This window comes from Malus domestica, chromosome 13, assembly GCF_042453785.1.
Source record: "Malus domestica chromosome 13, GDT2T_hap1".
Lineage (NCBI taxonomy): Eukaryota > Viridiplantae > Streptophyta > Magnoliopsida > Rosales > Rosaceae > Malus > Malus domestica.
The window spans coordinates 23,057,972-23,075,636 of record NC_091673.1 but is presented as its reverse complement, the minus strand read 5'-3'; the positions used below and the strand labels follow the sequence as shown (position 1 = coordinate 23,075,636).

The 17,665-nt window shown below is 38.9% G+C and overlaps 1 protein-coding gene across 2 annotated transcripts; it reads left to right on the top strand.

Annotated features, from left to right (window-relative positions):
* The first annotated feature begins 944 nt into the window (after positions 1 to 944).
* Positions 945 to 17,494, top strand: LOC103424165 (DExH-box ATP-dependent RNA helicase DExH10-like). Of its 2 annotated transcripts, none has more exons than XM_070810814.1 (17): positions 945 to 1,117; positions 1,464 to 2,495; positions 3,014 to 3,328; positions 3,506 to 3,610; positions 3,740 to 3,808; positions 4,171 to 4,338; positions 4,427 to 4,498; positions 4,581 to 4,697; positions 5,186 to 5,395; positions 5,512 to 5,670; positions 5,988 to 6,077; positions 6,209 to 6,301; positions 6,521 to 6,674; positions 6,957 to 7,105; positions 7,191 to 7,286; positions 7,786 to 7,878; positions 17,104 to 17,494. In XM_070810814.1, exons 2-17 carry the CDS (start codon positions 1,521 to 1,523, stop codon positions 17,212 to 17,214), a joined length of 2,976 nt encoding a protein of 991 aa, XP_070666915.1. In that variant the 5' UTR covers positions 945 to 1,117; positions 1,464 to 1,520; the 3' UTR covers positions 17,215 to 17,494. The 2 variants fall into 2 exon arrangements, with proteins under 2 accessions (XP_070666915.1, XP_028947034.2); XM_029091201.2 differs by having other exon boundaries at positions 946 to 1,117; positions 1,531 to 2,495.
* The last annotated feature ends 171 nt before the right edge of the window (positions 17,495 to 17,665 follow it).

The window sequence follows — 17,665 nt, the reverse complement described above, 5'->3', positions numbered from 1 at the left end:
ATTTCTGTTGTGTGGCTACTATGCGCATGGGTGACTAGCGTACAAGAGTAGAGTGATATTGATATGGTTACACATCACGAAATATAAGTAATTCACGTGTTGTAATATGAAGGAATATTTATTGATACTTGATGTTGTGGTGTAACCAGTAAACGTGTTCATAATGTAGATAGATCACATAACAGAAGAGGATACATAAAGATTAAAACCCCACATAAGCTAAAGCTATTTATTTGCTGCAAAGAGGCCGTAGGGATAAAAAAATTAACTCGTTCACACGGGGATTGGATGTTGATAATGTTTGCACGTTATTACTCATGGTAACTTGTTGAGCAAAGTTTATTGGGTAAAATGGGAATGTTTTTGAAGAATCATGTCCGAATAAGAGAAATCATAGTCTGAACCATTCCTCTTGATTGCATGGATGTTCACTTTGCCTATAAATGTTTGAACAAAACTAAGTCCCAACATATCAGCCATTTGATTTGGTGATGGATCCCGCGGAAATATGGAGGGCCTTTTTCTTCTCTCCTCCATCACATGGCGATGAATCCTGCGCAAACTGCATTCTTTGCTTTTGGTCCATCTTTATGACGTTTTCGTGTTGGTAAAATGACGTTTTTATATATGCATTGACTAATCTCAATGAATTTTTATTCTTATATGCGAAACTTCAAGCTTCTTTTCAGTGGAATCGAATTTCAGTTAAATTTTATCTCATAGTGAATCTTACTTAGGGTTCACATGCTCTGAGTTTTTTAATTTGGTTTGATAGTAGAATTTTAATCTCTTCACGTAAAATTCACATGTGTTTATTTAACGGAGAATTAACAAAAGGTTATGTTTGAAATCCAATCCTTAACGGGCTCATCACAAGAATTTAGTTACAATTCTTTTTCCATGAGAGTCACGTTAAAAGTAGGGTATCCTATTTGGTAAAAACTAAGCGCCGTTATTTGGATAGCTCTGCAACAGACAGTAAAACCCTAATTGCCAGGAATTGGCTCTTCCGATAAAACCCTAACTTTGATTTGAACACTTGTCCTATAGTACCGTACACTATATGTCAAGCTAGGGCCTTGGCTCTCACAGGGGAAAGCTCGGTTTCAGCATTCAGGTACGCCAATTTCAGAGCAGAAATTGCTCTCATCTCTCTCTCTCTCTCTCTTCCCATTTTCGTCCAAGTTCTCACAATTTTGGTGGAATTTGGGTTAACTTAATTAATCTGAATCTTCCTTAGGGTAACCTAGCTGACGCTGGTCATAGGTGCAATGGCTGTTCATACCTGAAATCCAAAAGCAGTTTTTTTAATAAAATATAAAAAATCAAACTTTTTGTGTAATTTATGGAATATTTGTGACGATTATATTCCTCCAAGTATTGGGTCTTATTGATTTTCCTCCAAAAAAAGACAAAGTAAATTACTTTTGTGTTGATCAAACGACATTTTGTTTCATCTGCAGAAGGAAAACCCAATATTATTAGTAGGAGAATTTGTTGGATTTAGCTTAGAAGTGGATATGGTTTTAGTGATGGAAGAATCTCCAACACCTGCGAAGCGAAAAGAACCTGAAGCGTCAGAGATCACAGAAACTCCCACCGATGAATTTCCCCTGAAGCGACGCCATTTGACTCGAACATGTGTGCATGAGGTTGCAGTTCCCAGTGACTACGCTTCGACCAAGGATGAGTCGGTTTATGGAACCCTTTCGAATCCTGTGTATAATGGCGAGGCGGCCAAGACATACCAATTTACCCTTGATCCCTTTCAGCAAATTTCTGTGGCATGCTTAGAACGGAAGGAGTCAGTTTTGGTCTCCGCCCATACTTCAGCTGGTAAGACTGCAGTCGCTGAGTATGCGATTGCCATGGCTTTTAGAGACAAGCAGAGGGTTATATATACTTCGCCATTGAAGGCTTTGAGCAACCAGAAGTATAGAGAGCTCAGCCAGGAGTTTGATGATGTTGGATTGATGACTGGAGATGTTACACTCTCACCTAATGCTAGTTGTTTGGTTATGACTACTGAGATCCTTAGGGGAATGCTTTACAGGGGTTCAGAGGTTTTAAAGGAAGTCGCCTGGGTTATCTTCGATGAAATTCATTACATGAAGGATCGTGAAAGAGGGGTTGTTTGGGAAGAGAGTATTATATTTATGCCTCCAGCTGTTAAAATGGTTTTTCTTTCAGCCACAATGTCGAACGCGACTGAGTTTGCAGAGTGGATTTGTAATTTGCACAAACAACCTTGTCATGTGGTTTACACAGATTTTCGACCAACTCCTCTGCAGCATTACATTTTTCCAGTGGGTGGGAACGGGTTGTATCTTGTGGTAGATGAGAATGAACAATTCAGGGAGGAAAATTTTGTGAAGCTTCATGATACTTTCTCAAAGCAGAAGTTGGGTGATGGTCACAGAAATAACAAGGCTAGTGGGAGACTTGCAAAAGGTGGGAATGCATCTGGGGGTTCAGACATATTCAAAATTGTGAAGGTGTGCTCTTAAACTTTAACCTTCGTTCTTCCCTCTTGAAGGTTTGCTCTTCCTTCCAAAGGTGGTTTTTCTAGTATTTGAAAAAAAATATTACATCTTTTTACCTGTTATTAGTTCTAATAAGTATAATTATTATTGTCCAAAAAATATTACATCTATTTACCTCTTGTCCGAAAAGTAATTTGGTCACTGTTTAGGGTATTTAGTAGGACATCTAAAGGTTATAGTTATAAGAACAAGGAGAAAGAAAGAAAAAAGAAAAGTAGAGTATAAAATGATCTCAGAGCGTAATGTTTTCTTTAGTAGCCTGTTTGGCAAGTTGCCTAAAGGCTGGGTTATCACATGGACTGTTAGAAATGAGGCTGCTCCCCACATTCAAGGCTCTTAGAGCAAATACTTCTATATTGATCCAACAAATTTTGGTCCTTTATTCAATTGACATCACTCATATGCCTATCTTTCTTCGTTCATTCACTCATTTACTTATTTCATACCACTTTTATGCCATAAATTTTCAGATGATTATGGAACGGAAGTTTCAGCCAGTTATAATTTTCAGCTTCAGTAGAAGAGAGTGTGAACAACATGCGATGTCCATGTCTAAGCTTGATTTTAACAGCCAAGACGAAAAGGATGCTGTTGAACAGGTTTTTCGTAATGCAATACTCTGCTTAAACGAGGAAGACAGGGAGTTGCCTGCTATTGAGTTAATGCTACCACTCCTTCAGCGAGGAATTGCTGTTCATCATTCCGGCCTTCTTCCTGTTATCAAGGAACTGGTAGAACTTCTTTTCCAAGAAGGCCTTGTAAAAGCCCTTTTTGCTACTGAGACAGTAAGAATCTTTCTTAAGCACCTTTTTCTTTCTGTTTCGGTCTCCTTTTTCATATATTTAGTTTAGAGCTGTACCTTACTTAGTTTCTTTCTGTCTTAGATGTGAAGATAATAATTAGTTTCTTTCTATCTTAGATGTTAAGATAATAACTTTTCGATATCTGTACTTTGTGAATAGTTTGCAATGGGCTTAAATATGCCAGCAAAAACTGTTGTTTTCACAGCTGTTAAGAAGTGGGATGGTGATAGTCACCGGTATATCGGATCTGGTGAGTATATCCAGGTAAGTGAAGATTTTTTTGCTTTTCTTTAGGAGAAATAATAAGTGAAAAAGACATCTGTTTGTATATTTGTACGTGCTTCATGATTATTTTCTTTTTCTGATTATTAACTATTATCTTCATTGCTCTAGATGAGTGGAAGGGCTGGGCGTCGTGGCAAAGATGAGCGGGGTATTTGTATCATAATGATTGATGAACAGGTGATTATACTAGTAGTCATCTTTCCGTAGAATACAAGTGCTACTCACTAATTTCTGTATAGAGTCAAAATTGATAAATTTAACATTATACATCAATCATTGGAAGTCCTTCCATATGTTGAGGTCTTCCATTTAGTCACCTTGAGTTTAACTGTTCCTTTGCTTTGTTATGTTTTATTGTCCTATATTTTCGGAGCTAAATTAATATTTATAAAGGGTAAAATGAGAAAGATCCCTTTTATTTATTTATGTTTGGTTATATCGCATGAATTCTATCACAGCCCAGTGTGACTTGAACAAGCAAGAAAGCCATTTACTTTCATAAGTCATGAAATGAATTCTTACCTTGTTACTTTTTGCAGATGGAAATGAACACACTCAAGGATATGGTTTTGGGTAAACCAGCTCCTTTAGTTAGTACTTTCAGACTCAGCTATTACTCAATTTTAAATTTGTTGAGCCGTGCGGAAGGCCAATTCACAGCTGAACACGTGATAAAGAATTCATTCCACCAATTTCAGTATGAAAAGGTTTCTACGGAATCACATATTTTATTTGTTCTGCACCAGAATCTGGTGCATAATGACTAACCACTACGGATCTTTCTCTCTTATTTAGGCTTTACCTGGTATAGGGGAAAAGGTCTCAAAGCTTGAGGAGGAAGCGGCATTGCTTGATGCATCAGGAGAGGTTGTCTTTCTGCCTCAATTTCAAATTTGTTTTTTTTTGTTTGTTATTGTTGCATGCTTATGGATTAACGTTTTATGTGCAGGCTGAAGTTGCTGAGTATCATAAGATAAAACTTGATATAGCTCAACTTGAGAAGAAAATGATGTCAGAGATAACAAGACCTGAAAGAGTTCTGTATTTTCTTCTTCCTGGCCGCCTGGTATGTGCTGAGAATGGTTAAGCTATTTGAAATTTTGCAAACTCGCAGTTGTTTTCTAATAGCATTTAAATTGGATAATGTAGTCTCTTGGTTGAAATTTAACCTTTACTTTGTATAGATGCATATTTAATAGCTTTGGAATTGAAAAATGCGGTCTAAAGTTTTTTCTTCTAATTTCTGTTTGATGCTTAGATATGTGTTTCTTGTTGAAGTGCTATTCTGTCAGACACAACAAGAAAATATTTACTTTTTTTCTTGTCGCACTGATGTCTTACCTAATCATTTATTGATATTAATTTTTCATTTTATGCCCTGTCTTTAAGCTTCTATGTTCACTTCAATTATACAGTATATACACTAGCTTAAGGCGTATGGCTGCGTCACCTTGATAGCTTGTAAAACTTAGAAATGCAGATGTTAATTTTCCACTACAAGGGTTGTAGGTCATGTTTTTGCCTGTTCTTCAAAAGGTGTTTTTCTTTACGCAGGTCAAGATTAGGGAAGGTGGTACAGATTGGGGCTGGGGAGTTGTAGTTAATGTGGTTAAAAAGCCATCATCTGGGTTAGGCACACTGTCCTCGCGCGGTGGTGGGTATATAGTGGATACTTTGCTCCACTGTTCTCCTGGTTCAAGTGAGAACAGTTCACAGCCAAAACCTTGTCCTCCTCGTCCTGGAGAAAAGGGTGAAATGCATGTAGTAAGTTCATGCACTTGAAGCAACTGAATTGTAAAGTTCAGATGTGGTTCATTAAGTTTTCAAGTAAATGAATTGGTTTTTCTGGGGTTCCTGATATTTCTTTCCCTTTGTTTTAGGTCCCTGTACAATTGCCCCTGATTTCTGCTCTAAGCAAACTCAGAATATCAATCCCTTCTGATTTGCGGCCGTTGGAGGCAAGGCAAAGTATTCTTCTAGCAGTTCAGGAGCTGGGAACTCGTTTTCCACAAGGCCTTCCAAAGCTGAATCCTGTAAAGGTAATAATGATCAACTGTCTTTGGTACATTGGGGCAAAAGACTTTCTGTCTACCATATTATTACGACAGTTTCCTGTTGTCAAACTGTAATGTTTGGGTGGTAACACTTTAACTTAACACAGGGAATGGTAAGGATTTAATTTGCAGGTCCGTGAATTAGCAACCTGTTCTATTTAAGGCCCTATCTCCTTGCATTTTTTAAAATAAAAAATGATTATACCTTTTTCACTAAACCCTTTATTCGTGTCGATATCTGCAATAATACCACCTTTTCTATTTTTCCTATATGTTTTTCACAAAGTTGATATTGATTTTAGGATATGGGCATTGAAGATCCTGAAATTGTTGAGTTAGTCAATCAAATAGAGGCTCTTGAGCAGAAATTATACGAACATCCACTGCATAAGGTTTGTCATTTGTTTAAACTACTTTCGTTCTATAAACAAATTATTAAGGGACTCTACTGTCTGGAGAAAAATATCTTTTCTTCAAGGAATTTACCTCACTATCACTCTGCTTATTGTTTGGTTCACTGCAGTCTCAAGATGTGAACCAGATTAAATGCTTTCAAAGGAAAGCAGAGGTGGATCATGAAATTCAACAACTTAAGTCCAAAATGCGTGAGTCCCAGGTATGCCTCGTCTGTATACTTATGTCTTAAGCAGTTGTGATGTTTGGTAGAAGTAGAACCATGACTCATGGGATGATGAGTCAATGTTACGCTACATGTGTGACAACCTTCTGATGTCGCATGTAAAGAAATTTGCAAAAGATATACATACTCAACTTTGCTGTTTACACGGTTTTATTTATGTATTTATTTATCAGTTGACTTTAATTGATTCTGCAGCTTCAAAAATTTCGTGATGAACTTAAGAACCGTTCACGGGTCTTGAAGAAGCTTGGTCATATCGATGCCGAGGGTGTTGTCCAATTAAAGGGGCGGGCAGCCTGCTTGATAGACACAGGAGATGAACTCCTTGTTACTGAACTGATGTTTAATGGTGATAATCATGCACTTTTCTTTTCCCGGGCCTGCAAAAGCTTTTATCACTTACGACCTGTTATAAGGCAGGCTGTTGGACTGAATGTGGCCAATGCAATAACAGTAGAAAGATATGATAAGATAAAGAACTCCTGAAAGCTAATAAAGTTGATTTTGGGCATAGCCAAGCCCACTGGGCCAGTGAAGCTGGTCGTATTATCAATTCAGAACACCTTTGCTCTTCAGCCCTCGCATAAATATTGTTCAGCTTTCTGTAAGCATAAATGCTATATGTGTTCAGGTACATTCAACGATTTGGATCATCATCAAATTGCAGCAATTGCAAGTTGTTTTATTCCAGTAGATAAATCAAATGAGCAGATACAATTGAGGACGGAGCTTGCTAGACCATTACAACAACTCCAAGCGAGTGCAAGAAGAATAGCAGAGGTGTTATAATGTTTGGCTTCACACACTGTTCATATGTACCAATTTTATTTTTTTCAATTGTGTAACTGTTGCTACATGATTGCAGATACAACATGAATGCAAATTAGATGTAAACATTGAAGAGTACGTTGAATCAACAGTGAGACCATTCTTGATGGATGTGATCTATTGTTGGTCAAAGGTTAGTGTATTATTTTTTGTGTGTAATCTGTGCATGTTGGTGTAGATGCTAAAACTATAATTTGCCAAATTCGGGAGTGTTTAACAAGATAGAACATTCAGCTTTTGTCATCTTTACTCATGTAAGATGGGTTTAAAAGTTTCTTCTATCATCTCATTTCTACCATTTTGTTTTTGCATCTACAAGTTATTTATTTGTCTGTTGATCATACTGCTCCAATTTAACTAAATTTGGATATTGTTTAAGGCACTTTACTATCGGTGTCCAACTTTTTCTTTTTTTTCTCTCTGTACTGGTTTGTCTACTGTAATATATTGGTTTACTGGAAGTTGTAATGTCTGGAGGGTTCAACATTGGTAGTGTTTTTTCATTAGAGGTTTCACCTTGTAACCTTTGACTTTTTCAACCAAATAAAAATAAAAGAAAACTTTTGGGTTGTTTTAGTAAGTACTAAGGACTAATATTTCCATATTTCTTTCTCTAATAAATATTCTATCAGGGTGCAAGTTTCGCGGAAGTTACACAAATGACAGATATATTTGAGGGTAGTATCATTAGAGCTGCTAGAAGACTTGATGAATTTTTGAACCAGGTATTTACTAATTTTTTTATTTTTTTTTGCTTGGATGCTTCCTGCTGGAGGTTTTCAATTTCTTTTCCAATTCAAGTTCCTGTTCTTCTTGAAGAATTGTTTTTTTTTTTTGAGAAGAAACTATAACATTTTATTAAAATAGAAAAGTGGAATTACACAGAAGTGGATAAGAAATCCACCAAGAACAAAACAAGAAAATCTCTCGAGAGGATCTGATTACAAGTAGCAAAACCTCAACCAAAATCACTTTACAGCTGCTAACATATCCCACAATATGTGAGAAAGAGAGTAATTCTTAAAATCATTCGAAACTGAAGCCCAGAGGGCTGCCCAATGTCTTACTCTTCCCCATAGATCTGCTACCCCCACACCAGTATAATCCTCAAAAATTCTTTTGTTACGCTCCAACCAAATGTTCCAAAAAACTGCTGACACCAGACAACCCCACAAAGTTTTAGCTTTCCTCCCAATTCCTAGAGCCTCAAAATTGGTGCTTAGAAGCTTGAAACAACCCTTTGGAATGACCCAACTAACTCTAACCTCCTGAAACAATTTCCACCACAGTTGAATCGTGTAAGAACAATGGAGAAAAATGTGGTTAACACTCTCCTCCTTAGCTTTACACAAACTGCACCAATGGTGAGATAAACAAATAAAAGGGCTTCTCCTTTGAATTTAATCACAAGTGTTGAGCTTCCCATTAGCCACTAGCCACACAAGAACTTTGACCTTCAGAGGAACTTTTGATTTCCAAATCTGAGAAGAGGGTGGAAAATGTTGCACAATCCCATTGTTGCTCAAGAAAGAGCGATAGGATTTGCAAGTGAACAATCCTGATAAGTCCAGTTTCCACCTTCTGTTATCCGCTCTTGATTGGGACAAGCGAACATTTTCCACTTTTTGTAATAATCTAGCCGCCTCTTCTATCTCCACCTCATTCAAATTTTTCCTTAAATCAAAATTCTAGCTCAAAGAATTGATAGAAAGATCCACAAAACTTGAGATGTTCTGATTGTGCATTCTCGATAGCAAGAATAATCTAGGATATTGCTCTTTCAATGGTCCCCCTTCCAACCAACCATCCTCCCAAAACCTCACCCTGTCCCCGTTGCCCACCTCAAAATTGCAGCATTGTAGAAACAATTGGAAACCACACGAAATATCTTTCCAGGGGCTGCGACTTGAACCCCACAATGGAGGATTTGCATTCCACCCATTATCCTGCAGCCCATACTTGCTTCTTATCACCTTGTGCCAGAGAGAATTTGGTTTCTTTGGGAATCTCCACAACCACTTAGCCAGAAACGCTTCATTCCGTTTCCTCAAATTCCCCACACCTAAACCCCCTTCCTCCTTACTTTTAATAACTATCTCCCATTTGTTAGGTTTTGGCTCGTCAATTAATGTCCTTTTCTGTTTAGGATTGTTTTAGGGAATAAAAAAGGTGCACCAATTCTTCTCCTAAAAGGGCTAGGAAAGAATCTTAGTTTCCTTATTCAATTTAGATTAGAAATCCTAGAAGTCTATTTGGAATTGGAAAGGAAGTCTAATTTCCTATTCCACTTAGAATAGGAATTATAATCTGTAAAGGACATGTAAACTGCACCCTATGCCTATAAATAGGGTGCGGCAAGTCTTAAATTGGGAGAGAGAAAAACTGTGACAGCAAAGACAAGAGAGAGAGATTAGTTCTAGGGTTTGCAAAAGTTCTGTAATCTCTATTATTAATCAAAAGAGCGGTGATTTCTCTACATAGAGAAATCACAACTGGACGTAGGCATAAGTACTGCCGAACCAGTATAATTCTTGTGTGTTCTAAGTTTTTCTATATTTGCTAGTTTAGTCTATTGCCGTTGGTTACATCAAAGAACAAGGTCTAGTGTGGGCGTTTTTTCAACAATTGGTATCAAGAGCTAGGATCAAGGTGTTCTACGATGTCAAAAGGGAAGATGAATGCGGATCAAGGACCTGCGTTAAAGCCCTTTGACGGCAAGGATGACTTCACGGACTGGCAAAGGATGATGAAGAACGTACTGATACAGCAGGACTTAGATGATGCACTCGATGGTAAGAAGCCGGAAAACATGACAGAGGCAGCATGGATTAAGGTTCTCAAGAAGGCCAAGAGTTCCATCGAGATCCATCTCACAAGATCAGTTCGGTCACACATCACCGAAAAGATGACTGCCCAGGAAGCATGGGAAAAGTTGGAGAATGTTTATATGGGCAAAACCGTGTCCAATAAACTTTTTCTAAAAGACGAACTATTCGGGCTTCGACTAGAAGAAAGAGGTGATATTGAAGATCATGTATGCAGGTTCCAGAATTGCATAGCTAATCTTCAGAAGGTCGAAGAAACTTACAAAGATGATGATATGGCTATCATCTTGCTGAGGTCTCTACCTTCGTCTTTCAAGCACTTTCGAACAACTCTAATGTTTGGAAAAGAGTCCGTGAAGCTTGAAGATGTAATTCAAGCTCTTCAGTCATATGCTAAACTGGATGATATAACTGAAAGCTCTCAAGGCCTTTATGCCAAAGGCAAGGAGAGGGGGCGGGAAAAGACAAAGGAAGAGAAAATCGGCAATAGAGGTAGGTCAAAATCCAAAAAGAAAAAGGAAAAGAAGGAAGGTTGCTTCGAATGTGGTTCAGCCGATCATTGGAAGAGGAACTGCAAGATTTGGAAAGAGAAGAAAGCCAAGATGGAAGGAAGCTCAGGTTCAGCTAGTGCAGTCACCGAGCATGAGAGTGACGGGGAGCTTCTTTCAGTAACATCAGGCTCCAAGGCTTTCACCAATTGGATTTTGGATACCGGATGCACTTTTCATATGTGTGCAGTAAGGGAATGGTTCGATACTTACAAAGAAGTCAGCAGCGGGGAAGTCTTAATGGGGGATGATTCTTCATGTCCTGTAAGAGGAAGCGGCACTGTTCGAATCAGAATGTTCGATGGGATGATACGAGCTTTAGGGAACGTTAGGTATGTTCCTAGACTAAGAAAGAATTTGATTTCCTTGGGTACTTTAGATGAGGCCGGTTATGAGTACAAGTCTAAAAAAGGAAGACTCAGGGTAACCAAAGGATCGCTAGTGGTAATGCGGGGTGACCTACAACCCAATAAGTTGTATAAGTTAATTGGGACCACTATAGTCGGGGGAGCAGCTGTTTCTATAAATCAGAGTGTAGAAGACAAGACTGAACTCTGGCATCATAGGCTCGGGCATATAAGCCAGAAAGGGTTGCAAGAATTACACAAGCAAGGCCTCTTGGAAGGCGTGTCATCTTGCAAACTGGACTTTTGTGAATACTGTGTTCTCGGAAAGCAAAGAAAGGTATCATTCGTAAGTAGCAGTGTAGATAACCGAAGCAAAGAGCAACTCAGCTATATTCACTCAAATGTTTGGGGCCCTACACCAACTAAATCAAATGGTGGAGCCAGGTATTTTGTTACTTTTATGGATGATTTTTCTAGGAAGGTTTGGGTTTATTTCATGAAGCAGAAATCTGAGGTTTTTGCAAAGTTCAAGGAATGGAAAACAGAAACCGAGAATCAAACTGGAAGAAAGATCAAGTACCTGAGAAGTGACAATGGAGGTGAATATACAAGTAATGAGTTCACCGATTACTGCAAGCAAGAAGGCATCATAAGGCACTTCACAGTAAAGAAGAATCCCCAACAAAATGGAGCTGCTGAGAGGATGAACCGAACTCTCATGGAGAGAGAGAGGAGCATGCGATTTCATGCAGGATTGCCCGATAGTTTTTGGGCAGAAGCTGTTAATCATGCAAGTTATTTGATTAACAGGTCACCATCTACAGTTCTCGGTTTTAAAAGTGCAGAAGAGGTATGGTCTGAGAAGCCGGTGGACTATTCCAAGCTCAGGGTGTTCGGCTGTAGTGCTTATGCACATATTCCAAGTGATGAAAGGTCCAAGCTCAAACCGAAGTCTACACATTGCATATTCTTAGGTTTTGAGAAAGGAGTTAAGGGTTTCAAGCTTTGGGATTTCAACAAGAGAAAAAAGGTTGTCAGTCGAGATGTTGTCTTTGATGAGACAACCATGCCTCTTAATAAAGTCGAGAGCAGTAGGGAGAAGACGGACGATGCTGAAATTGAAGCAACAAAGATTCCATTAATCAGTTCAGATGAAGAAGAAGCTCAGGTGGAGCAAATTGAGCAAGAGGCCGAATCTGATGGTTTTGAGGAAGAAGAGGAGCATCAACATCGTTCACCAGTTAGGAATCAGGTGGAGCAAGAAATAGGGCAGATTGAAGGCACTCCAATCCGCCAGACATCCCAAAGGGTTCGAATTCCAACCAACAATCCACCTGCATTCCAGAGATGCATAGCACTAGACAAACCTAATCGGAACAAGAAGAAGCCTGACAGATTTGGGTTTGACCAAGACAAAGTTAATTATGCTCTAAACATTAGTCAAGGAGATCCGACTACTTATCGAGAAGCTATAGCTAGTGATGAGCAAGATAGTTGGATAAGTGCTATGACAGAAGAAATGGAGTCTCTTTACAAGAACTCTGTTTGGGAGTTGGTTCCTAAGCCTAAAGACAGAAAGCTAGTTGGATGCAAGTGGGTATTTAGGAAAAAGGAAGGACTACATGAACAAGATGCCGTGAGATTCAAAGCAAGGCTCGTGGCTAAGGGGTACTCACAAAAGGAAGGGGTGGATTATGATGAGATTTTTTCACCTGTAGTCAAGCATACTTCTATCAGATTGCTTTTAGCATTGGCAGCTCAGCATGACATGGAGATTGAGCAGATGGATGTGAAGACAGCATTTCTTCATGGGGATCTAGAGGAGACGATTTTCATGGCTCAACCAGAAGGGTTTGTTGAATATGGGAAAGAGAACCTAGTATGTCAGCTAAGGAAGTCCTTGTATGGCCTGAAACAGTCTCCAAGACAGTGGTACAAGAGGTTTGATTCATTCATGCTGAAAATCAATTTTAGAAGATGTTTATATGACTGTTGTGTGTACTATCATGTGTTCCAAGATGGGATGATCATATTGCTATTGCTATATGTGGATGACATGCTAATTGCTTGTCAAGACAAGTCTAGAATTCAAGACTTGAAGAAGATGTTGAGCGAGGAGTTTGACATGAAGGATCTAGGTGCTGCACAGAAGATTCTTGGCATGGAAATTCAGAGAGATAGGACCGCTGGAAGGATTTGGATATCACAAGCCAAGTATATCCAGAAGGTTCTTGAGAAGTTCAACATGCAAGAAGCAAAGGTAGTTTCGACTCCTTTGGCGGCTCACTTCAGGTTAAGTGGGCAACAGTGTCCTACGTCCGAGGAAGAGCAACAAGTAATGAAGAATGTGCCTTATGCTAATGCAGTGGGCTGCCTCATGTATGCAATGGTATGCACACGTCCCGACATAGCTCAAGCAATCAGTGTCGTTTCTAGATACATGGCAAATCCAGGAAAGCAACATTGGGATGCAGTCAAGTGGATTTTGCGTTATTTGAAGGGTTCTTGGCGACAAAGGATTATGTTTGAGAGGCAAAAGGAAAGTGCAGGGGTGTTAGGATATGTGGATGCCGATTATGCAGGGGACTTGGACAAGAGAAGGTCAACTTCTGGTTATGTGTTTACATGTGCAGGAGGACCAATCAGTTGGAGGGCACTACTGCAACCAATTACAGCTTTGTCGACCACAGAGGCAGAGTATATTGCATTGGTCGAAGCTGGAAAGGAAGCGATTTGGCTTAGTGGCTTGGTAAGTCAAATGGGAATCACTCAAGATTGTGTGAAGCTGAAGTGTGATAGTCAAAGTGCCATTCACTTGGCAAAGAATCAGGTTTTTTCTGGAAGATCAAAGCACATCTGGAAGATCAAAGCACATTGAAGCAAGGTATCACAGAATCAGAGATTGGGTGGAGTCTAAGGAAATTTGGATTGAAAAGGTTCATACGGATGACAATGCCGCAGATTTCCTTACAAAGATAGTGCCGGCCAAGAAGTTCAAGCATTGCTTGAACTTGATCAATCTCGTTGATTGATTAAAGTGGAGCACCTCCTCACTTGAGGTGCAATGAGGCAAGAAGAAGATTGCCAAGGTGTAGACTCTTGAAGATTTCCAGAGCTGCTTCAAGAAGGTTCAAAGATACTCTGGGGTGCAACGATCAAGACTTGGTTTGACTCACCAAGGTGGAGATTGTTAGGTTTTGGCTCGTCAATTAATGTCCTTTTCTGTTTAGGATTGTTTTAGGGAATAAAAAAGGTGCACCAATTCTTCTCCTAAAAGGGCTAGGAAAGAATCTTAGTTTCCTTATTCAATTTAGATTAGAAATCCTAGAAGTCTATTTGGAATTGGAAAGGAAGTCTAATTTCCTATTCCACTTAGAATAGGAATTATAATCTGTAAAGGACATGTAAACTGCACCCTATGCCTATAAATAGGGTGCGGCAAGTCTTAAATTGGGAGAGAGAAAAACTGTGACAGCAAAGACAAGAGAGAGAGATTAGTTCTAGGGTTTGCAAAAGTTCTGTAATCTCTATTATTAATCAAAAGAGCGGTGATTTCTCTACATAGAGAAATCACAACTGGACGTAGGCATAAGTACTGCCGAACCAGTATAATTCTTGTGTGTTTCTAAGTTTTTCTATATTTGCTAGTTTAGTCTATTGCCGTTGGTTACATCAAAGAACAAGGTCTAGTGTGGGCGTTTTTTCAACACCATTTCACCAGGTGGTTTTTCTTTCCTTCCTCCACCCCTTCCCAAAGAAACCCTTTCATTAGTTTTTCAAGGCGTCCAATCACCCCGCAAGGAATTTTGAACAAGGACATGTAGTAGATTGGCAAGCTTCCCAAAACAGATTGAATCAAAGTTAATCTACCTTCTCTGGATAAGAAGGCCTTCTTCCAACTTTGAAGTCTTTTTTCCATTTTTTCTACCACTGGATCCCAAAACATAAGTGCTCTTGGCCTACCCCCAAGAGGGAGACCCAAGTACTTTATTGGCCAACTACCCACCTCACAACCCCAAGAATCTGCCATCCTTTTTAATTTCTCACAATCTGAGTTTATTCCAGCCAAAGAACACTTTGCTTTGTTGATTTTCAACCCTGAAATAGTACAAAATAATTTGAGCACCTCTAATAAATTGTTCCAAACTTCCTCATCTTCCGCCAAGAAGAAAATGGTGTCATCAGCAAATTGAAGATGAGAAATCTCCACCCTTTCTTGTCCAATGCATAAACCTTTGATCAGATGATTTTCTTGAGCCTTCTCTATTAAACATTGACTACTAAGGTAAAAAGAAAAGGTGATAGTGGGTCGCCTTGTCTCAAACCTCTTGAAGCTTGAAATTTTCACCTAGGTCTTCCATTGATCAAAACGGAGAAATTTGCAGAACTTAGACATCCCTACACCCATTTCCTCCATCTATTGCCAAAGCCTTTTCTTTGTAAGACTTCGTCCAAAAATCTCCACTCTACATGATCATAAGCCTTTTCAAAATCGATTTTGAACACCAATCCTTCCTCTTTCTTCTGCCTCACCTCTTCTACCACCTCATTTGCAATAAGGACAGCATCCAAAATTTGTCGACCTTTAACAAAAGCTCCTTGATGTGGAGAGATTGTGCTGCCCATAACATCCCATAATTTTGAAGCCAGGGTTTTCACCACAATTTTATATAAACCAGTAATTAGGCTTATAGGCCTGAAGTCCGTAACTTTCAAAGAATCTGACTTTTTCGGAATTAGACAAATAAATGTTTCATTTGTCACCGCATTTATTATCCCTGTCTCAAAGAACTCCTCCATGACCTTCAAAATATCCACTTTGAAGATTTCCCAACAATGTTGAAACATTTGCAAGGAATAACCATCTGGTCCTGGCGATTTATCCCTTCCACAATCAAAAACTGCTCTTTGAACTTCTGATTCCTCAAAAGGCCTCTCAAGCCAAGCTGCCTCAGATTCACTTATTGAGGCCCAATTGATGCCTTCCAAGCCCCAACATGCCTCTTCGTTGCTACTAAACAGGGACTTGAAAAAGTTAACGATATGTTTTTCTATCTCTTCTGCATCCTCTTCCACTCCCCTGTCATCCGCTTCCAACCTTTCTATATAGTTTCTCTTCCTTCTCCCACTTGCTATTCTATGGAAAAATTTAGTATTACCGTCCCATTCTTTAGCCCATTCCATTTTACCTCTTTGCCTCCACTTCACTTCTTCCTTATAAGCCAGATCTTCCATAAGGAAAAATAACTCTTCCCTCTTTCTTTTAGCAGCAACATCTAGCCCTTCCATCCCTTCTCTCCTATCTAAATCCTCTATGCTAGCCTTACCTTCCTTAATGTCTTTCTCGACATCACCGAAAATCTCCTTACTCCATCTTTGCAACTTTCTTTTGATAGCTTTTAACTTGCTCAAAAATTTATAACCCTCCCAACCCTCCACCTGCTCAGATTGCCACCATTTTTTGAAATTGTTCCTGAAATCTGGGTGTTGTAGCCGCATGTTTTCAAATCTGAAATGACTTGGCCCCCATTTCACCTTGTTAGTATCTAGCTGGATTGGACAATGATCAGAAATGACCCTTGCCAAAGCCATTTGTCTTACCTCTGGAAAAATCTCTTCACAACCTACAGAGAACAAAAATCTGTAGCAAAAACAAATGTTCATAGAAAATGCATGTATGAACTGCATGGCAAATTTTTGTTCCATTGATTCTTTAGTTTTCACTACTAGGGGTTGGCACATGACTTCAATAGCTATGGAATAAATGAGATATTGTTGATCTTTGTTGTCTTTCTGAACATTTAGGAAGTCAGTAAGCAATTAGCGTGTGCACTGCAATGTTGCACTATCATTTGCATGAGTTTTACGTGGTAAATATTTTACTAACATGTATGTGAGATTCCTAAACACCTTTGCTTAAATATCACGTTTTTGTTCTGATCTCAAATTGCATCTCTACCTTCTCTCAAATCCCAAGTTGGAAAGTGCATGCTGAACACTGAAAAAGGGGATTGTAGCTTAAACTTGTTCTGCCCTTTTGATTAATTTTTGTATCCTGAAAATTGCTTCTGCTAGGTTTAGTTCAATTTAGAGTGCAGATTAGATATGCATGGAAATTTGTGAACGACTTATTTCTAGTTCTGAGAAATATGCCAAATATTAATTGCTTGAGTACTTGAGGTAGCACTTAAATTATCTAGTGATTTTAACTGACTGGGTTTTATTTTCAGTTGCGTGCCGCTGCTCATGCTGTGGGGGAAGTTACTTTGGAAGAGAAATTCACTGGAGCAAGCGAAAGCCTCCGGCGAGGTATCATGTTTGCAAATTCCCTGTATTTGTAGATTTCTTCCTGCAGGCCATCTCAGGCATGGTGGAGACAAAGGTTCCCTTCACGGTCGTGATGACTGGTTGCCATGTGAGTTATCTTTAGTTCTCTAGGCTGACATGATAAGTTAAGTTTCTATTTGTTCCCTATAATTTTTGCTATTGTATCAAGTTGATTCCATTGGCCTATAATTTATCTGTCTCTCTTTTCTTTGTATACATCCAAATTCGGGAGACCTATGCGGAATGATGTTCTTAGAATGCATTAATGGAATGAAATCATTCTTTTCAATACAATACTTTTTTGCAGATGAACTTTGAAACTTTCATTTCGCAAAGTAGAAAGAAAATCATCCCAAATGGTGAGCCTGGGAGAAAAAGGAAAAAAAAAAAAAAAAGGAGTTGTAGGGCTCATGTGGAAATGCTTCTTTAAAAAGCACTTATGCTTAAAAACGTTTTTAGTAAATG